The sequence below is a fragment of the Tachypleus tridentatus genome, chromosome 8 (genome assembly GCF_004210375.1).
Source record: "Tachypleus tridentatus isolate NWPU-2018 chromosome 8, ASM421037v1, whole genome shotgun sequence".
In the NCBI taxonomy this organism is placed as follows: domain Eukaryota; kingdom Metazoa; phylum Arthropoda; class Merostomata; order Xiphosura; family Limulidae; genus Tachypleus; species Tachypleus tridentatus.
In genome coordinates this window covers 117,924,181-117,947,346 of record NC_134832.1, presented here as the reverse complement: position 1 = coordinate 117,947,346, position 23,166 = coordinate 117,924,181, and the positions used below count along the sequence as shown (strand labels likewise).

Sequence of the window (23,166 nt, the reverse complement as noted above, 5' to 3'; positions counted from 1 at the left end):
TTTCTGTCATTTCTTGTAATTGTTCATTGAGAGATTAAAAAAACTACTGCTGGAAAACACGTGCAGAAGAAATGCTTTACATATCTTTATGGGTCATATAATGCTAATAATGATCTTAACTTGATAAAAAAATTATTTGACGTCCATCTATTTTTGGAATAAATTGAATAGTTCTAAATTTGTACACTGTAGTGGATTAGCCAAGTGTACTGATTTTGATTTTAATTTTTTAACAAACCTAATTTCAATGCTATTGAACCTTACTTGGTGTACTCACTATTATAATTCTTCACAACTGCTGTTTTCTGTAATTTCTGTAAAGTTTTGTTCTGAATGAAGAGTGAAGTTTTTATTTTTATATATGTATCTCTGTTATCCTCAAGAACCTTTTGGACGTATGATGGTAAATGTGCTATTTTTGTATGTATATCGCTTTGGTAAGCTTGTTAAATGTGAAACTGATCACATTTGTGCTTTTTCATTCGTATTTTTCAGCCTTCTTATTGACTGTAACAGGGTCGTTCGTGTCCTCAGTATGCTATCTATACTATCTTTTCTATGTATTTCACTATGTTGTTATTAAAGTTCTTAACTTCATCTGTGTCATTGTTTCTTTCCTCTGGTCTTTTTTTTTAACGTCAATAGAAAAGGTAATAGGAAGACAGGGCATGCATGACTAAAACTGACACGTGGAGGCTTCCTTTAATATGCTGAAACAACTCGGTTATATATTTGTAAGTTTAAGAAGGTTGCTTTACCTTCTAGTTAGTTGCTTAATTTTTCAAGTAGCCTTTTTAAATTATTGTGTCACTGTTTTGTTTTCGCAATTTTAAAGCTTCATTTAGTTTTCTTTTCATGTGGATGTATACACACGCAATGTTGAAAAAGTATTTCCAATGACAACAAAATATGTACAAATCTAGACATATTTAAACAAATCAAGTGTAACAACATACACAAAAATATGAAGGTGTACAACTTGTATTTTTCTGCTGAGAAGATGGCTATGAAGTCTTTCTTGTTAAGGCACCATTCCAACCAACTCTTTTAGTTAATATTACATAAGTTCAGATTGTCCCTAGTTTTCGTTTTTATCTTTGAAGAAACATCTTACTCTGACCAATTGTTTTTTGTTTGTTTTTTTACATTTAAGCATAACCTGCTTTGCCTGTAATAATATGTTTACTTTCAAAATGTTTTACGAATCACTGCAGTACTACAAATATTTAAGGCTAAAACAAAAAGTCGGAGAAATGGACTACTCTATTATTATAACAGAAATTAAAGGAATAGCATTTAATTCGAACGAAATTAATGAATTTTCCCTCACATTAATGTGTGCTTGAAACAGTGGGAACTGAGTAAATACTGATGTAATTTTGCTCCACATTCTTTAGAAGTAAGAAGACTAGCTTGTTGCTTTACCAATTGTTATACATTATAGTAAATTCAAGTAATATATAATGATGCTATTAATACCTCAAAATTGTGGCTGTAATTTAAATGAAAATTGCATTTCACTTGATCTAGTTCTGAGCATAACATTTTTTCATAAAAAATAGTAGTGCGTTACTATGGGCGCGCTCCCTGAATGGCTGTCTCAAACAATAAAGGAAAGAGGTAGAGACGATGGCGTCTTAGTTCCACAAAGTGACATCGATGGAATATTAAGATATTATGTCATCAACAATTTAGTCTACATTAAATTACATTTTTATTAGTTGTATTTTTAGTTTTGCACAAGTTCAGTATAATGACTGTATTAGCTTAATCTTATGTGTTATTGAAAAGGAGATGGTAGACAGTGTTTCTATAAGGTAATGGTCTTGCTAAGGTCATTGTTGATAGGATGGGTAGCTCTATAGGCACACCAAGGACAGCGAAACTATAGTTCCTTGAAAGGTAATGTACTGCACACACGTTTCAACCTATGTTTGCTTTATAGTATTCATTCACTTATTTCATACCATTATGGTTAACTTTATAGTTTTCAATATGTATAATGCCTTGAAAAGAACAATTACTAAAATACTTAAATAACATAAAATACTTTTAATTTCGTGTTTAACTTTATAAATTTATTTGCTTCACTTTATTTTGGTGTTAAAGGATGTAGGTAAATAGCTATGTTTAACCATTACTATTGTAGCAATTAAAACTATTGTTGTTACCTTTATATATAAATTTTGCACATGGCATTGTCTGGAAACTGGCTAAATCAGTGTTCTTTGATCAATGTAGAAACAAAGACTGTACGAGACATTTGAAATACAGACTACAGTACTATACAAAAATGTCAACAAATAGATTCCAGGATACTTTCAAAAAACGATGGAAGATAAATCACAGACGCAGCATCAAAATGTTATCCATATTTAGTACAATAGAAACTCGTTCAAAGTGTCTGAGTTCAGCAGAAAGTTAATATTTTGCGTCTCTTCTTTTGCTTTAAATGCAGATAGTCTTTTTAGATTTTGTTGCAACATGTTCAATCAAATTGTCCTTTGGACTTTTTTCCAAATAATAAATAGTTATAGACTATTTACCTTTTCAATGTTTATTTCTTAAACTATCAGTTATTTTGGAATTTATTGGATGCTCTTTTGGCACTAGTGATTACTATGTATAATTGTCACGTCTGTCATATCTTCAACAGTTGTAAGGGGTGGAAATAACAAGCATTGCAAACCAAGAGGAAAGAAAAAAATGAAAGTTTTAACAAAGTACAAAAACACAAAGAAGAAATGATCACATGTTATCAAAGGTGAAGTAACATGCACACAAATGACCATGGACAATGACTGTATAGTTATATAATGCTATGCAAAGTGTTAGAACAAAATCAGATTTCAGGCTACTTTTAAAGAACAACAGAAGGTAAATGGAGGTGAAATATCAACATTTTATTAATCTTCATATTTAGTACAACAGAAACTCAGGAAGTGTTTGAGTTCAGTAAACAATGTTTTGTATCCCTATTTTGCTTTAATAACTGTAGACTGTTATTAGGCATTGTTGCAACATATTTAATAAAACTTTTCTTTGGGATTTCACTCCAAATGTTTCTAATACACTACCATAAAGTTTCTTTGGAAGTTACTTTTGATTTGTCAAGTTTTTTGACACCCCCAAACCATCACACTGTCTCCCCCATGATTCATGGTAAGTGCTATGTATTGAGGTAAATATCTCTTACCTTTCTTTCGCCAGATACACAACTTAGCTTTGAAACAGATAATTCGAACTTGTACTCATCCGTCCGTACCACATTTTCTAATCATCAGTAGTTTCTTGACAATATTTGGAGATCGAAGTAAACGGATTTTAGCTGCTACACGACCAAATATTCCATTCTTATTGAGCCCTATTGTGTCTGCAAATCTGGATATTTTTCTATTATTTGGTACATGGTAATTTATTTCATGCTCGAGATAATTGACAGTTTCCCTTATGTCCCAAAGACTGCATAAATAAACATTTAATATTAATATAAGTATCATTGAGTTTAGGTGTCTGCTTCTCCATTTTCTATTTTTAGATTTGTCTGTCTTGGTCTCATAATCTAGGTTGTGCTTGACAGTGTTTGAGAAGCATTTCAAGTTGGCAGCAATTTATCAAAAAATCCAACAAACCACATGAAGCTTGTATACAAACTCTCTGCTCTACTGACAATTTTCTACATTTTTGGACCGTGGCCTAACAGCAAAATTTAATATATGGTGTTAAACATTTTTTATCAAAGTTTGTTAATAAACTACTATAAAAATGATTTATTCTAGCATGTACCGCTACCATATGGTAGCTTCTTGCTAACTTATTTCTGTGTAATTAAGACTCTATATGGTGTTGTTGTTGTTTTGAATTAAGCACAAAGCTACACAATAGGCTATCTGTGTTCTGCCCATCACGGGCATCGAAACCCGGTTTTTAGCGTTGTAAGTCCGTAGACATAACGCTGAGCCACTGGGGGACGTATATGGTGTACCATGAGTTATTTCAGATCCTAAATTTGATCCGTATGTTCATTTAGGCAGAACTTTTATGACATGCGCTAAGTATATGGGAATTTTAAAGACAATAAGCATTCTCATTCTGGCTCATTCAGTTGTCAACAGGAATAAGTGAAGTATTACCAGAGTGTTGAAATTTACATACTTTATTGGCGTGGAAAAATCAGCCCCATAAAATGGAGAGAATGACAAAAATGTTCTTATCCTAACACCTTTGCATGGTATTGTATGTTTATATGATGCATAACATTGAAGCAATTTTGATTTAAATTGTCCATATTTTACATAAAATCAAAACAGTGATACGCTTTACAGTTAAACAAAGATATATGTTTAAATACTGTTTGTAAAATCAGAAATTTTATTTCTGTATTTTTCTTTTTTCATCCTTGAAATTTTATGTATATTCATGAATTATAACAATTATTGGTTAATGAAAGCATTAGGTAGATAATACGTCTTTTTACATGACACAAATGAACATAGTTTATATCAAAAAAATTTGTGTGTAATTTTTGCACCCAGAAACAAATAAATGCTATATCAATTTTGCTGTGTATCTTTTTTTAAGTTTTCAAAACTTCATGTACACTCATTGAATCATTTTTAGAGCATAAACTATAATTACGAAGGCGTGCGCTTCGTAATCTGAGGGTCGCGGGTTCGCGCCCGAGTCGCGCCAAACATGCTCGCCCTCTCAGCTTTGGGGGCGTTATAATGTGTCGGTCAATCCCACTTTTCGTTTGTAAAAGAGTAGCCCAAGAGTTGGCGGCGGGTGGTGATGACTACCTGCCTTCCCTCTAGTCTTACACTGCTAAATTAGGGACGGCTAGCACAGATAGCCCTCGAGTAGCTTTGTGCGAAATTAAAAAAAACAAACAATTCTCATCATCAAGAAACCTAACTTAAAATATTAAAATGTACAAGAAAATAATTTAATGCAGAGGTTTAACCAAAGTCATATAAACTTCATGTAAGCAATCTCTCGATGACGTATAACTTTCAGAAGTATCTGTAATAGTTTTTATGGTAAAATAATTATCTATTTATGTTGATAAAAACAAGGAGCCCCCTTCAGTGGCTCAGTAGTATGTCTGCGGACTTACAACGCTAAAAACCGGGTTTCGATACCCATGGTGGGCAGAACACAGATAGCCCATTGGGTAGCTTTGTGCTTAATTCAAAACAACAAAAACAAGGAGGTGTTTGAGAGATGAAAACCGCCCAAAAGTGTTTTTGTAGCTTGTGCCCCTCGAACAAAGCAAAAAGTACTTATTGTTAAAGCTGTTTTAATTCCTAAATACTACAGTACTTATACTTACAACTACGTAGATGTAAAATGAAGAGGCTGACATGATGATTTGCAAATATGAAATCACACTTCACGAAAAATATACACTTTAGAATCGTGCCTTTATAATTATTACCTTCAATATTAGAATATAAACAGGTAGGACATTTTTATTTGTTTATGATGTCCAAGAAAAAGTTCTGTGTTGAAAAATTGTAAGCTATTAACGAGAAAAAAGTAAAGAAGGTTTGTTTGTTTGTTTTTTGTATTTCATGCAAAGCTACTCGAGGGCTCTCTGCGCTAGCCGTCCTTAATTTAGCAGTGTAAGACCAGAGGGAAGGCAGCTAATCATCACCACCCACCGCCAACTCTTGGGCTATTCTTTTACCAACAAATGGTGGGAGTGACCGTCACATTATAACACCCCCACGGCTGAAAGAGCTAGCATGTTTGGTGCGACCCTGACTCGAACCCGCGACCCTCGGATTACGAGTCGAACGCCTTAACACACTTGGCCATGCCGGGCCGAGTAAAGAAGGAATAATATTTTTCTCACTCTACGATTTTGCTACTAGGCTGCGCTGTTATTGAAATGGCGCGTAAGTTGAAAAGTAAATCTTTTTATTCTACTAAGAGAGAGAATGCTAATACCTATTTTGAAAAGAAACAAAACCAGTCAAGGTGTGTATATAATATTAGGTCTTTTCTGTTTTATTTGAAATGTAGTGTCGATGGTAATAAAAAATAAAATTAGCATTATCCATAGTGAAAGTGTTTGTTACTCTCTTAGTGTCATGCATTTTCTATTTATTATTGCAACATAGTGGCTTGAGAAAAGCAAAGAGTGTGTGAATATATGTGTTATGATTTATCCACCACGAAGTTAAGTTGTACTTTTAAAACGCATTTTAATATATTTATTTTGTTAAAGTTTAATGTTTTGTATCATGATAAATATGTAATTTTGACAAATAATACTAGTAATAATGATTTATCAATATTAATACTGCTATTGCTTTTAGCCATGTTTGAATAGAAATTGTAATTTGATAGAAAACCAGTAATTATCAGAATTGATTATTTTTAAAAATTAAGTTACATTTAATTTTAGATTTCTAAATACAGCGTAGTAATAGAAGTAATTATAAACATTAAACTTTTGATCTTGGCTAAACAAGCTATAAAACCTTTTGTAGGTTAATCAGAAATCCTACTATTAGTTTAAATCTCTTGCATCATTTTTACTGCTATTTTTATTACTAAGTATCAGGCTTACCTAAGTACTTAAACTATAGTTTGGTAAAGTATTAACATTGTTTCATTAAAGAGGTTTTATTGAAGACTAAAGTATGCTGTGATGTAAGATGTAACTTGAATCATAATGAAATCATATTTGGTGTAATAAGTTATTCCTCTACTAAGTTTTGAGACAGCAACAGTATCTTAACATGTGAACAATATTAATGACAATTTATTATAACTGGTCTTTATCATAAACATCCATAAGTTTAATGAAATGGCACATTGTGCGAAACACTTATTGTGTAGTTTGTAATGCATAAATATATCTTTGCAAAGGAAAAGAAAAAATGATGATTTGTCTGATTTACCAATGGACTGCTCTGATGTCAAGGGTAGTAACACAGCAGACCAACATTCAAGGAAATCTCTATGTATTAATCAACCTGTTATATGGGATGTTAGTACAGCCTTGGCACTTGAAATTTTACAAGACATGGGAGTGAACATGTTGGAAGATGATCCTTCTCTTGACAGCTATCATGAACCAGAATCAACTCCTCAAAGTTTAATCAATGCACAACAGAGAGCTTCTTGTAAAGTAAATTGAAATTTTGAATTTTCCTAGTACATTTCTGTAAAATAATTAAATCTGTTATGTTTGTGATCATCTCCCATTGTTATTTTCCTGTATTTATCAGATATTATAAATATTTTTGTTTTATATACTCATTACTTGCATAATGGCAGTTGTGACATTTTCTCCAGTTGCTTGCTTTTCCATCATCATCCAGTACTGAATGTCCTGCATAAAATTACATCTCAGATACATCATGAACTTCATAAAGCTGTATTACTATTTTATGGTTAAGGTTGCATGCTAGAAGAGATTTTAACATGATCTCTTCCATCCAACTATTGAGTCTGGTTGCAGCATGTTTTCCAGTGAGCAGTCCAAGAAGCATAGTGCTGTCTATAATTTCAAACTACTGACCATGCTGATGCATTGTTAAAATAATATGGATTTCTAAGAAAGGTTTAAGAAATTCAAACAGCAATTATTCATTAGTCTAATAATAAATAAAGTAAGATTTCAAAATCTTTTGAAACAGTAAGAGTACTTATAGCATCAGTATATGCATGTGAAAAAATATAATTCTGAATAAGCTTGCAACCAAATGTTTTTTTTAAAAAAATATACAATTGTTATATATTGTTAAACAGTCAGCCACCTTGTCTTTATTTTGTAATTCAAAAAGCTTTGGTATTGATCTATGAAAAATACATCCGTTATACTTGCATTGTACTATATCTTTAAAATATTTCAAAATATAGTGTGTATCATTTGTTTGTATGTAGTTTGCCACTTACAATTATTTACCTAGTTGAGAAGAAACTATACTTCTTAAGAAAGTCTGTTAAAGTTGTGTCCTTTTTAATTCTTGAACTTTTTTCCATTTGCATTTTCAAAATAGGTGATTGTTGTAAAAGTCAATGAAATGTTTGGAAAAAAGTTGAACAATGAATTGCATTTTTTTTATATGTGCAAACTTTATACATGCATATTATTAAATAATATAAAAATTTAGTAATGATTTAATTCAGGTTTATTCAATTATACGACACTAACCTGTGAAGTATTTCAACAAGAACATTATAGCATACTTCAACGCATTAGAAAAAACACAATACAACCAAGACAAAGTACCCCAGTTCCTCTTAGATGTCATATTTACAACAAGAAAGAAACATATTTTAAAAGTTAAAAAGTAAGAAACAGTTGTTCCTGTTCTTTTTATGGGTAAAAGAAATATTGATTGAATTTATTCATTTTATAATTTGGTGTATAGAAGTTAAAAGTTTAGTCTCTGTGCTAAGGCCTTCATCATCTGCTCCTACATTCCCAGTATATTGTGGTCCATAACTTCAAATCCAGTTCAATCAACTCTGCCTTAACTCTAAACACATGGCAAAATGTTTCAAATGGTAGCATACAAAAATTGAATAGAGTAACAGTGAAACCTTTATAAATAAAGATTTCCCCAACCCTTAGTAACCTGCACTTGCTTATCATTTTGTATCTTATACTTTTTCTCCAGTTTTATATTCTGAAGTCATTGTTATTTATCTTTCTGTGAAAATTTAAAATTATTTTTGTTTAGAGAGTAACCCAAATACAATAATGGTGCCATATCCTATAAAAACACTGTTGTATTACTAGAAATATTTTTTGTAGTAATATACTTTTGTGCTTTTTATTTACCATTGAGCATGGTCTAGTGGTAATGGTGTCAGACTGTGAATCAGGGACCCATGTGTTCTAAAAGGTGTACACTCAGCACTTTTGGCTGTAGGTGCATCATAAGTGCAACAGTGAAATCCCACAGTTTGATCAGATGAGAATAGCTCAAGAATTTGAATTGGATACTGTTGACTAACCACCAGCCATCTGGTATATCAGCTCAAAATTAGGGACAATTCTGCACAGATATTTGGAACAAGCAAATTAACTTTTATAACTGCCAAAATAATTGAGAAGCAGTTAAGTCTTAATTTCATACCTCAAGATATGTATGTAGCATTGAATTAGTATTTCTCTATTTACACATTTTTAAATGTTTTTATACCAATAGCATTTGAATAATGAATTTAAGTTTAGCATTTTTATAATTCCCAAGTGTGTTGCAAGTGCATATTGTTTTGTCCATGTTTGATGTTCCAGAAATACTATTAACATTTGCTCTAATCACTTGTTACAACCTGCCAATTGAATAAGTGAAAATGGTTTACAGTTGATTAGTTGCTTTTAACATATTTTAGTAATTGAAAAAATATTAATAATTTCTACAATTTATAAGTTACTTAACTTTAGAATTTAAGTTATTACGGGTTAATCATCTTGGTATATTTGTGTACTACTTTTAAAGAAGGTCCTCTGATTTAAATACATACACATATTATTATATAGGCACCTTATGCTCCAGCAGCTCATTCCTCAATCAATAACCAACAAGTTAATACTTCTTTAAATTCATCATTTAGTGGAGTAGCAGATGACTTTGTTTTGTTTCGTCGAAGTAGACCTGAAGGCTTCTTGGGAAAAGGTATGTACTCTCTCAGAATGTGGATCTGTTGATGCTAAAGATTAGAGTGTTAAATGTTAGTAACTTGTGAAGCAAAAGAAAAGTGTATGTCCTAATTTAAAGTGCTGCTTTGAGAAAACTGGTAATGGCATGTTTAGAACTGGACTTAAATATTGTGATGAATTGACTTGAAGGTAATGTCATAAAGGAGTGAAACTGAACACGGCCTCTCAGATTTAGTTAAGGCACTGAAACCTCTCAGGAGTAAATGGGCATCAATATAAAATAATATTACAAAGATGATAATACTGAAAAATAATATTTTCTATAAAAGATATTACTGTAACTTATTAGGAGGAACAATGTCTATCATTCACTATCACCAGTTGCTGTTCAGAGATAAGTATTTACTCTGAATAATACAGTTTAAGTTTTTTGGTAGCTGTACACATTTAGCTCAGCTGATATCCATAGGAATTAGGTTTATGTTCCTTAACACTTTCACATCACTCATGTGTGAGCTATCCCTGGCCAGAGAATTTAGTACGTCTCAGATTTCTGCAGTCCCAGCAATGGAGATGCAAGTTATTCCTTGATCTCTCTTATTCCAATTTTGAAAGATGTAATATTCTTGTATATTAGATATCTTTACAACAGACATTCCCAGTAATATCTCAGTAGTTAATTTCTGATACCATTTTAGTTCTTTCCTAAGTACAGTTGCATAAGATGTCATCTTACTAGAAAGATTAATTCCAGCTTTTCCTTTATTATAATAAATTATTGCAGTTAGGTTTTGATTTGATTGTTCAAGAAGATAGTAATGGCATTGTAGGTTTGAAGTGGAGAGATGCAAGAGATGTCCATTTGTTAACAACAAAGCATAGTCCTCAAATGGAGGAAATGCAAATATAATCTCAAACTACAATCTCTGCCTGTTGAAAATGTTTGTTTTGTTGGCTCTTAGTATATTACCATGTTTTTTTGTTTTTTGTTTTGTTAAGAAAGAATTTAGCTACAGGGTAGCTTGTGTGAAAGTTATCGACATACAAAGTTTGTCCTTCATTTCTCAATCATGTGGTCAATTCTTGATAAATTCTTTCAACTTGCCCAATTCCTTGACCACCTGATGCATCTTTTCCTACACATACTTGCAATGGTAAAAAACAGCCTTCAGAATAGCAAAGCTAAAATCCTTTGTGCCATATTTGTATGCCTTGGCTGGAATATATTGTCTAAATATCAGACTTTCAACAATGACAGTGCTTTCTTCCAGGGTGTAAAGTTTCTGGAATTTTTCTTTGCATTTTTCCAATCAAGGGCTGAATTTTTTTCAAGTCTGTTACCAGGCTTTATGGCATCATTATCAGCAAAATGGATATTTATAAGTAGTTACTGAAACCTATTTCACAACACCAGTTTAGAAGCCACTTTGTTTTTGTGGATTGAATAATTGATCAATAATTTGATAATTTTCCTAATTTCACAAGTCCTATTTGTATGTTCAAACCAAGTAAATTTTATTTTCTTCTGTTTCTGGTTTCCAGGAGAATGCTGTGGATGTTGATTGATCTATTGGAAGTAGATATTTTATTTTGCTTCATATTCCTATTTGTTTCTCTTCTAATCATGGAAATTACTTCTTTGTTAACAAGATATTGATATATTTCTAATGGGGTAGTATTTTCTACTAACCTTTATTTATTTCGTACACTTCTTGTATAAGGAACACTTTGTGTTCTGTTTCTCAACTCTGTCCAAGATACATGACCTTGAGTTCTGAAGAGCAAGGTTTTCATCTTCTGTTTACTCTTCCTCGTCTTCAGCAGCTATTAGTAGAGAAGGCTTCTACATTTTCATAATTACTTTTTTCACCTGCACTAAAATCTTGGTGAACCACAGAATCATCATCCTTAAAATCTGAATCTAACACAGGATTACTCAGTTTTTCAGCATTTCCTTTTCTCTTTCCTGACATTATTGAAAAATAATTCTTGGAAACTTGTTAGGGACAAAAATCATGAAGGAAAAAAAAAGAAAAAAGTGTGAATTGCATATAAGTGACATGGCCCGGAGTAAATGGACTTTCACAGAGTCCCAGGTCACTCATTTTGTGAAATTAACAAAAACATAGAAAACATTATATAACAACATATTTAAATCTAATAACCCTAAATCTGCTAAAAAATTACTGTTCAGTAAACAAAATGAAGTTGAATCGAAGCAAAATTACACAAATACGACTTTGGCAGCAAATGTGTTAATAGATTAATAACTCCTTAATTCTCTGTATTTTGTTAAGTGCCATATTTATAAAACCAACATTGGTGTTATCCATTAATGTTTTTCTTTGAAATTGGAAATATTTGTTTTAGTTTTTTTTGTTACTAAATGCTGTAATACAGTTATAAGTTTTTTAAATTTAAAAACAGTTGTTATATCTGTGTATTTTTTTATAAAAGTTTTACTGTTTATCTTGCCACAGATCGTTTTTTACAAATATCGGATGAAATCATCCTTCAGATTTTCAAGTGGCTTCCAAAGTATGTATTGGCTAGATGCTCAAGTCAGTAAACGATGGAAAAGACTTGCGTAAGTAAACTTGCTTCATTTTAACTATTAGGATAACATGTGGAATACAATAAAGTGTTGTTATTTCATGAATGAATGATAAGTAGGAAGATCGAACTCTGTGTATTTTGGTATACTGGATGTGTTTTAATGACTTATAATAATTATAGACTATTTACCTTTTCAATGTTCTTTTCTTAAACAATCAGTTATTTTGGGGTTTATTGGATGCTCTTTTGGCACTAGTGATTACTATGTATAATTGTCACGTCTGTCATATCTTCAACAGTTGTAAGGGGTGGAAATAACAAGCATTGCAAACCAAGAGGAAAGAAAAAAATGAAAGTTTTAACAAAGTACAAAAACACAAAGAAGAAATGATCACATGTTATCAAAGGTGAAGTAACATGCACACAAATGACCATGGACAATGACTGTATAGTTATATAATGCTATGCAAAGTGTTAGAACAAAATCAAATATCAGATTTCAGGCTACTATTAAAGAACAACAGAAGGTAAATACAGGTGAAATATCAATATTTTATTAATCTTCATATTTAGTACAACAGAAACTCAGTGGAAGTGTTTGAGTTTAGTAAACAATGTTTTGTATTCCTATTTTGCTTTAATAACTGTAGACAGTGTTTTTAGGCATTGTTGCAACATATTTAATAAAACTTTCCTTTGGGATTTCACTCCAAATGTTTCTAATACACTACCATAAAGTTTCTTTGGAAGTTACTTTTGATTTGTCAAGTTTTGATCTATCAAACCCCAGAAATGTTCAGTTGGGGGTTCTGTGGGGGTAATTGCATCATTTGAATGACTCCAGCAACTTCTTTTGTAGCTAAGTTATTTCTGCATAAGTTGAACGAGGGTCATTCCATGTCAAATCATCCAGGGGACTGCAGGTGACCCCACAGAATGCCTTGAAAAATTCACGTGCTCATTTATCCATATAATGAAAAAATTGCCAAAGATTAGATTAATATCTCTAATAGTTTCTGATTTACAGCCTTGTAAAATTTAAGTAATTTGTTTTTATTTTTGGCAAATTCATTTTCGGGCAATTTTGGCTGCTTAATTAAAGCTGCAAGAGCAATGGTGGAAGAAGGCTGAAATTTGCTACACCGACTGAATTAATTTCACAGAATTCAAAAATGGTCTCAAACCAAGTTTATTTCTCTTAGGATTTGCATAGTGAGGCAGTAAAATCACCTGAAAACCCAAAATCGTAAAAAACATTGGTTTATTTAATAAGCCATAGTTCTAATACTTAATATGATACAAAGCTGATTTTTTTTTAAATTTCCTATAACATATCAGTTGATAAATCAGCAATTGTTGTAATTAAAAGTCTATTAGATCTCCTGTAAAAAAATGTAGCTGCATGCAACTTTTTATGATTTAGCTAAAAATAGCCCTACTTCAGGCCACAGTTTGACCATGTCACCAGTTATTTAGCCTTTTCAGATTTTTACTATATATTCTTACATCTCTGAATATAATCTACAAAAAAAATCAGGACAGTGTTCAACCTACTTTTTGAGTTATTTGAAATATAGGAAATTTGAAAACAAAATTCAGCTTTGTATCATATCTTAGAGCTATGGCTTATTAAATAAACCAATGTTTTTTTTACAATTTTGGGTTTTCAGGTGATTTTACAGCCTCGCTATGAAAATCATAAGAGAGGTAAACTTAGTTTGAGACCATTTTTGAATTCTGTGAGATTAATTCAGTCAGTGTAGCAAATTTCAGCCTTCTACCACCATTGCTCTTGCAGCTTCAATTAAGCAGCCAAAGTTGCCCAAAATGAATTTGCCAAAAATAAAAACAAATTACTTAAATTTGACAAGGCTGTAAATCAGAAACTATTAGAGATATTGATCTAATCTTTGGCAATTTTTCATTGTATGGGTAGATGAGCACATGTGAATTTTTTCAAGGCATTCTGAAGGGGTCACCTGGAAAAGTTTCCAAAATCTGGATGATTTGACATGGAATGACTCATGAGTGTTTGTGGTCATTATCTTCTTGACGTTAGTAGAATCCTTTACTAGTATTATGGAAACCACTGGTATACCATGATGGATCAATATCCAATGGTACTTAAAAAAAAGGCTAACTTTTCTACCTTTTATACATTGAATGTTACTTTAATTATGCACATCAATGTATTTTATTAACATAAGTAGTTGATTTTCTAGTTATGATGAGAGTTTATGGAAAAGAATTGACCTTGGCAAGAAACATCTTCAACCAGGTGTGCTTGGGAAGGTGATTGGTAGAGGAGTTATCACTATGCGACTTTGTATGTCAGAGGTATGTAGTAATGTTGGATAGCCTAAAACTTTTCTAAGTTACAGGGGTTGAGAATGTTATTTTAAAATTATTTTGTAACTTCATCTCATCATTAAAGTCCATATTACCATGTCTGTCATACTCTGATGGCTGTGCATCTTGACAACAGTCCTGCAGCAAAATTATTGTTGAAAAAGTTTTTGTTTTAAAGCTGGTATATTGCAAGCACACCACTACTTTCTGCTTTCAATAAACTGTATAGCAAGTGAGGATGATAGTTTCTTAGTATCAGCTGTAATGGTCTAAACTCAGAGATATCCTTAGATGCTGCACCAGAAAACTTGACTTGTATACTGTTATACAAAACAGCATGAATACCCATTTTATTATCCAGCTGCTTGACCTATGCAATGGTTAAACAGATATGTTGTGGAAGCGACTTGTGTATATGTGACTTGTATCAAATTTTCAGGTGGTGATTCTTCTTGAATATGTTGTACACTGTTGTCTGGGACAACTTTGTGTTCATGAAGTCTCCTATGTTACCAGATATCACACTTTGCTTACTGTGGCCTTGGTAAGATTTGTTGTAGGTCTCTTTCTGAATGTTCCTGGTGTCACAAGTTGATACACATTCTTTTATTTTCCAATGTCATTACACAGAATGGATATCTGTCTTTAAAACCCTAAATCTGTAATCTCAATACATCTTTATATATTGCCATATCAAGATATTTGACAATATTAGACTAGTTGTTTTTGTTAAGCTATTTTGTGGCTTGCTGTGTCAGAGATGTTTAGTAATATCAGACAAGTTATACTTTTTCAAATTATGATGTAATTTAACATGTCAAAGATGAGATGTACTTGTGCAACTTATGTACAGAAGGTTTACCAATGTGTAATTTTTTTATGCTATCTGCTACACTTCAGAAATATTTTATATATGAACTGCCACAGAAAACTTTTATACCTTGGAAATAAAGTATGGTAACCATTTACCATACAATATAACTATCAAATCTGTTAGATAAAGGGTGCTCTTAAATGTTTGCCTACAAGTCCTTCCTTTAGGTAAATTGTCTATTGTTGTACTATTGCTAACAGCACTATTTCATAAACATCACATACTATTTACTTCTTTATACAACAAGGTGTGTTGCTACTTCAACTTTTTTTTTCAATACAAACTGCAAAGTTAAGTGTGTTACATGTTATCCCCTACAGGTAAAGCTACCAGTTTTTGACAGTTTTTCATTGATGCAGAAAAAGTATAATTTCTATAGGTAAGTATTTGTAATTAAGTTACTTATAATAACTATATAAAAAGAAATTTGGGAAATTCTGAATACGTAACAGCTGATTTAACTTTCTATATATCAACAATATGAATGTCAGTCAACCCTAAATCAGTAATGTATCAACCAACTTATCCCAAAATCAAGAATAGGCAAGTTAACCAGGTTTTTAAAAATTACAGATAGTTTAGAAACTAGTCAGGTAATAGGTTATTTAAACAACTGTAAATAAAGTAGTTGGTAGGTTAACCAATTTTTAATCACTAAAGGTAAGAGTTAATTAGCCTGTCTTAAATTGTTAACAAGCAGGTTGACGATTCACAAATCAGTAGCAAAATATATTTATTTGATATTTTCCAAACTATTTAACCTGTCACAAGAAAATACCAGAGTAGATAATTCCAAATGAGAAGCCAGTATTAATAAAGGGTAGTTAATATGAGGATAACAAAACCGATAGCTTGTAAATAATTTAATGGTATAAAAGAGTCATTGATTGGTAAACAATGGTTTATTAGTAAGTAAGATATTATTTAATGAAATAATAAAAACTATTAATACTCTCTTTTACTCCATACCCAAGAATTAGATAGTGTTTGTATAACAAACAGGGTAAGTTTCTGTCATTAAATGCTGGTGTTTTTATGGTGAATATGGTTAATATTCAAGCTATTTCAGATGTAACATCATCATTTGCATTTCAGATACAGTAAACTTCAGTATCTAGATCTTAGCATGATCACAATTCCCTTGGAGGGTCTGAATGAGATTTTGTCAGTGTGTCAACAGTTAAGAAAACTTAGCCTGGAACATTGTCAAGTGAACAGTGAAAGTTGTTGGTGAGTAGCTTGTTGAAACTTTTCTTAATGAAAGTTTTTCAGAAAGCTTTCATAAATGCTGATTTTTGTTAATGATAGTAAACTCGTAAACTTAATCTTACGTAGTAATAACTTGGTGATGTTGAATTATTGTAAACATCTGTTACTGACTAACTTTTATGAAGCAACAATATCTGTACAATTAAATTAAACACTTTTAGCAGTGCCATCTGTTAGTGGAATGGGACATTAAATTTTTAATTAGTGATATCTTATCATAGTAAATTATCTTTAGCAGTGATGTCTTTTGTGAAAGCAAACTTTCTGAAGTAGTTATGTTTGTTCATGACATTAACCCTATAAGTCTTGGCTATTATGTCGAAGAGTAGATAGTGTTGCTAATAATATTTTATTACAAAACTAAAGCTAGTGGGTGAAATTGAAATTTGACAAGTTCTTTAAAGTCTGCAGTTTCAGAAAAATATTTAATCTTGAGTTTTCATTTACTTCTATGTACTTTTTAAATAAAAATTAATTATTTAATGTAGTTATTTGCACTTAGACTCTGAATAGTTAACCTGCAAAGCGATTTTCATGTTAAATATAAAAATGCAAATTTTTGCCTTACAGTTTTTTCATATTTCTCTTGCATAATCTTTAGAACCTTTTAAATGAGTAACAAGTTTTTTTTGTTGAAGTAAATGTTTATATTTGCCATTTTTTCTACAGCATCACTAACTAGCTATTATTATCATTGTACAGTGCAATGAAATCATACCTTTTACTTATTTTCTGGTTAACACTTATAGTTTAGGTTTAATATTTTATTTTCCTTTACTGTTCTTTATCTTTGATTATATATGTCGACACATACCCACAAGTGAATAATATAAGACTGAATCATAACATACTTGATAATGCTAATTTCATTAAAATACATTGATAGTAAAGTGGTTTAATTAAGTTTTTAATGTAACTCAGTTGCACTTTATGATATGTGCAAAAAGTGATTGGAAAGTAGAACAATGATATTAGAAGGAAGATTGGTGTTGGTCTCAAATAACCATATCTGTAATAGTAATACAATTAACTATAAATTCTCATAACTGTTTGCTCATTTTTGGATACTTGTTTTCTATGTATTAAAGCATCAGTCATGCCTTTTTCACAGTAAAATTGTATTGTTAAAATTTTCAACAATAATTTAAAGATTTATAACATTCAAGAATGTGGAATATTTGTTTCATTTCTTTAATTTCACAATCTATATAGTAACATAATATTCGTAAAGTTTAAAACATAAGTATTTTAATACCTTGCCAACTGTGTCGTGTCTTTGTAGTCACATTGGTTTGAACACGAACTTGGAAACTTTAAACATGGCAATGTGTGAAGGACTGAATGCTGAAGGGTTGCAGTCTATATTATATGGTTGTAGACGGTAAGTATGAATGAACCTATAAACCTAATATCAATTTAAAAAAACATTTTAAGGTTTTGTACATAAAGTAGTTAATAACCATATAGATACTGTATTTATTTTTATTTGTTCCATAATAACATTTTCTTTGCAGACATTACAAAAAGCAAAGGAGAATAACTTACTTCAAACCAAGCAAAGATGTCAAACATTAGAATTCTTGTACATTTCTTATACACTTATGTAGGAGCTACAGTACAAATATATTATACTTAAACCAAGATATCCTTAATATAAAATTATTAATAGCTTAAAAGATTTATTTTTATAATTCTTGATATATGTAATAGAAAACACATAGAAAAATAATTGTTTCTATTATTTAACTTCATACTGTATCATTAAATTCAAGTTCTTTATTTATAAGCTTGTAAGCTATAAAATTTGAATTATCCACTTAACTTTTGGAAACACTAATTGCAAAGAGATTACATCTGAACTAACCACACAGTTTAGGATAGTATATGGGGAATAATGGTCCTTTATAATCACGATGCTAGTCTGTGTGATTTCATAAAACCAAACAACTAAAATAGAAAAATGAACAGAACATTTACATGTAAAGTTTAATAATTCTTCACATTATTTACATTTTAGAGGACTAACAGTTTAGGGACGCATTGAATCATTCCTTGGCATCCAAATTTTAAGAATTGATTCTCTGGAAAGATATACTAGTGGTTTTGAAAGAAAAATCTTAAAAACCTCTTAATGTAACAAAACTTGGATGATTTTATTATTATAGATTCAGAATTAATTTTAAAAGATTTGATGGGCATTCTGCAGCCTAAATGCATGTATGTAAATGAAATGAGAGATTGCTGTGCTACTCTTCAGCTATTATATGTCAGGCATGCATATCAAGTTTATTCCACTGTAAGCAAGTAACAAAATTATTTCATTAACAGGAACTTTACTGTAATATAAGGAATTGAGTCATGATAGTACTGAGGTTTTCATTTATAGTAATGAGTGTTCTATTCCCAGGCTAGAGTCGTGGAACTTGGGGTGGACACACCTTTCACTTGATTGTATTCAACTGCTGGCTCATTCTTTACCTCATTCCATTTGTCATTTAAACCTAAGTGGCTGTCGACAGAGGCTCATCAATGAAGGTACATATTGTAGTAATCTAAGTTGCAACTCACAGATGTGTTGTCCTCTGGCATCACTAGTGGAATCAATCTAAAAGTCATAATATGATATTTTTGTTCAATCACTAGTGTACAACTTCTGCCAAAAATATGGTTTTTGAGCTTGGAGTATTGTCTTTTTTTTTTTTTTTTTTTCCAACAATCTTCTTCGAACATTTCAGTTTTTATCTGATTGTTTCTGTATGTTGGTTCAAGTTTACTTATAGAGTTTTATAATATACACAAGATTAAAACATATATAGTTGTTTCTTAATAAAAGTAAGATAACTGTATAAATGAATGCAGTTATTTTTTGTCAATTCTTAACAGATATTGCTATGCTGGTCCAAAAATGTCCCAGACTTCAAACTTTAGATATTAGTGATGCCACGGTTCTAACAAATGAAGCTTTAGATGAAATAATCAAGCTAGAATCCCTGGAACATCTCCATGTTAGTCGATGTTACAATATTTCTCCAGCTCATTATTTGTAAGTAATGCTAGCTCCATTTCAGTTGCATACATTTGTAAAAAGTAATGGGCTTGTTTCATAAACTTTATGAAACTGTACTATGTAACAGAACTGTTCTTTTTTTTTTGTTCTGTGTTTTTAATCCCAACTTACACCAAATTTAAACTTATTTGAATATTTCTAATAACTGTTCTGCCTAGAGTAATGACAACTGATGAAGCTCTAAACTGCTGTTTTCAGCTGGTTGTAAGGGCTTTGTTAACTAACAGGAGTTAATTTTTATCTTTACATGTTATATTTTATATGAAAAATTATTGTAGTTTAAAGAAATAGATGTAAAAACAAAACTTGATTTTAAATTGATATACCTTTTATAACTGTGAATAATATTTGTGTATGACTTTTCAGTGACTTGGATGCTTTAAACATGCGACAAACCACACTTAATAGATCTTTTCAAAAGCCATAAGTTGTGATATCTATTTTATTTTCCTTTAGATGTTTAAAGAATATGTCTTCTTTACGTCACCTAGATGTGTTTGGTGTTTTGACAGACGTAGCCACTCAGTCCTTACGCATCAATCTACCTCACATAGAAATTAACCGTCAACTATTTTCAGTTGTTGCAAGACCAACTACAGGCATTCGTCGCACTAGTATTTGGGAGTTACGTGTTCGTGACTAATGAGTTAATTATATTGTAACTGGTGAACTAGGTGCTTTAATAATTCATAGTGCAATTAAAAAGGGTTACACTATATTTAGTGATTGAAAATGTGTTTAAACTTTTCTTCCCTAAAAAGAACCTAGCAATTGTTCATAAGTCTTCCTCCCCTATTTTTCCAAATAAAATAATTGTAAAAGTGATAAAAAAAATAAGGATGAGATAACATTTTTTTTATACCAATGGCTTTTGTTAGCTCTAGAATATGATAAATTATTGAGATACTGTCATCTTGTCCAAGTTCTTTTAGAAGACACTGACTTTGCTTGTTTTTATTGAACTTGAAAAGGTATCTTTTTCTGAGGATTGTTGGAACAGTCTACTAAAAGAATGTTGGTTTGTTTTCTCTGCATAAAACATTATTGAACAATGAACTATCATACTTTAAAAGTTTGTATTTCTTGAGTAAGGTTTAATTTTTGGCATTTGTTCAATCAATCTTGTTCTTAAGGTTTTCTGATATTTTATTATTATCTATTAATCTTAATATGAAGTTTCTAGAAATTGTATTCCATAATTGTTACAATACTATTTGGTTAGCAACAAAATTATAAGAAAAATTCATTTTAAATCTCATTTTCTTTCTGAAATCATATTCTGTTTTTAGGAAAACTTTGCAACTTAATGTATTCAAAATAACAATTATGACTCAGAGATAATAGTATTTAAGAATGCAAAACGTAAGATAGATTTTTACAGTTTGTTATGTAGAAGATAGTTTGTTTCATTTTTTATATTTCAGTGAAAGCACCCTCAAGATAATTGGTGTAATCAATTTGTGTGTAAATCATATGCCTCTAAATCGTAACATTTCTACGCTTTCCATTTATTTATGACGACAACAACATATGGCACATAAAAACATTTTTTAAGTGTTTGTTGGGACTGTAAATTATTCATTATTATACATTTCTTACAGAATGTGAGACAACTGAAATAACATCTAATTGTGTATGATGAAACATTTGATAAAATGTTGAATCATTAATGTAAGTTGATTTATTATTTTTGGGGAAAAGAGCTGTTGTTTTCCTTAATACATGGTGTTTATAATATAGAGTATATCTTTTTGTGTGTTTTATTAGTCTTTTTTTTCCAAAATATTTGGGGAAATTTTAAATCAAAATATTTTCAGTATGTTGTAATGTTCATTATTTCATGTATTTTTCAGAAACTGGTTCATTTTATGTTAATGTGTCACACTTTTTGACTATCCCATGTGAAATTTTATTACGAATATATTTGAGTGTAAAAACTACAGTGCCAATTCATAAATTTACAATTTACAGTGTAATTGTTGCACTTGTCTGTATTTGTAATTTTTTCTTTTTAAATTGAAGGTTATTTCATTTTAAAGTAGATTCAGATTCTTTGCTTGAAAATTCACTAATTTGAAATTTATACAAGAGACAAGGTTTCATTCTGATGATTCATGTGTCTGCTGTTTAGCTAGTTATTTCATTCACATGATTGTGAACTTTATGCATATTTATAGATACATAAAAGGATAAAATGAGTGAATAATCCTATGTTAAACCAAGGTATTTGTTATGTTTTATTGTATTTGTGGTTAATTGTTTTGTTGTTTTATCACTTGAATATATTTTTTGACAAACAACATATTCTTTACAGTAAAAATATAATAAAAACCAATGTCTCTATTTCATCAGATCTATTTATGTTATAAATAGATTACATACTGGTTTTTATTTTGTATGGACCATTTATTTCAGGTGGTACAAACTAATTCAGTTAATAAAACTTATTTAATTGTTCAGATCATAAATTTATGTTTATTGTATAATTTACATCTTTCTTATTGGTGCTTTTTTATGTGAAATAAGCTTCTGCCATAATTTATAAGCTTTCATTTTTTCCCCCACGTTTTTGTATGTCACTAATAATACTCTCAAAACAGTGACTGAAAAGAATAAAATTCAGAATAAAAATATATTGCTTTCTACTGACTAGTATAAAAGGAAATTTTAAAAAATATTGTAGCTAAGTATTGAAGCTATGTTCAGTACGTTTAACACTATTCAAGATATGGTAAAGGGTAATAAATGTAAAAGGAACTAGTGTACAAATCTCTTTTTCACTATATATAAATATATATCATAAAATAACTTAATAAACCAGTATTTGCTTACTGTAGATATTGTGTATCACAGTAAATTCTAGATTTGTCAGTGGAATAATTCATTTTGTTCTCCATGTCAACGTGTGTTTAAAATGACCATAAATGCCTTTAACTCACTTTGTGTTAAATTATTCAAAAAAAAATTCCACCTTTTAAGTTAACTTTATGGAATCATTACCATAATAGAACATTGAACCTAGTAATTAACAATTACACTGTTACCACTTGGCAATTATAGGCCTAGTAGTCTTGCATAAGTTGTGGCAAAAGTTTTGTAAAGTTTGATAAAAGATGCTTTGGAAAGCCATTCAACAAAGTTTAGAATATTATTTGATAGTCAACATGGTTTCACAAATCCTTTGACATTCTTTGAAAGGTTACTGCTTATGTAGATGAGGGTAAAGGTGTAGATTTGGTGTATCTGGACTTTCAGAAAACATTTGACAGTATCAAGCATAATATGGTTGGGAATAACTTTAATGGTTTCATGAAAGAAAAGGGTCTTGATGTAAAGGTTGATCAGTTTCTTAAGCCATTCAAGTGGTGTGCTGTTGCTAGTGTTATGTCAAATAGGATTTTATGTTGTACTTACAGTAATGTA

The 23,166-nt window shown here is 30.6% G+C and overlaps 1 protein-coding gene across 1 annotated transcript; it reads left to right on the top strand.

Annotated features, from left to right (window-relative positions):
* The first annotated feature begins 5,885 nt into the window (after nt 1–5,885).
* LOC143223304 (S-phase kinase-associated protein 2-like) lies at nt 5,886–22,448 on the top strand. The gene is made up of 11 exons (XM_076451108.1): nt 5,886–5,982; nt 6,880–7,141; nt 9,509–9,644; nt 12,109–12,215; nt 14,407–14,521; nt 15,728–15,786; nt 16,503–16,637; nt 17,959–18,057; nt 19,084–19,211; nt 19,560–19,719; nt 20,200–22,448. Exons 3-11 carry the CDS (start codon nt 9,594–9,596, stop codon nt 20,384–20,386), a joined length of 1,041 nt encoding a protein of 346 aa, XP_076307223.1. The 5' UTR covers nt 5,886–5,982; nt 6,880–7,141; nt 9,509–9,593; the 3' UTR covers nt 20,387–22,448.
* The last annotated feature ends 718 nt before the right edge of the window (nt 22,449–23,166 follow it).

Coding starts and splice junctions, on each gene's coding strand:
- LOC143223304 (XM_076451108.1), top strand. CDS start 9,594: ATGACTTTGTTTTGTTTCGTCGAAGTAGACCTGAAGGCTTCTTGGGAA. Junction 14,522..15,727: donor TGCGACTTTGTATGTCAGAG/GTATGTAGTAAT, acceptor TATCCCCTACAG/GTAAAGCTACCAGTTTTTGA. Junction 19,720..20,199: donor ATTTCTCCAGCTCATTATTT/GTAAGTAATGCT, acceptor ATTTTCCTTTAG/ATGTTTAAAGAATATGTCTT.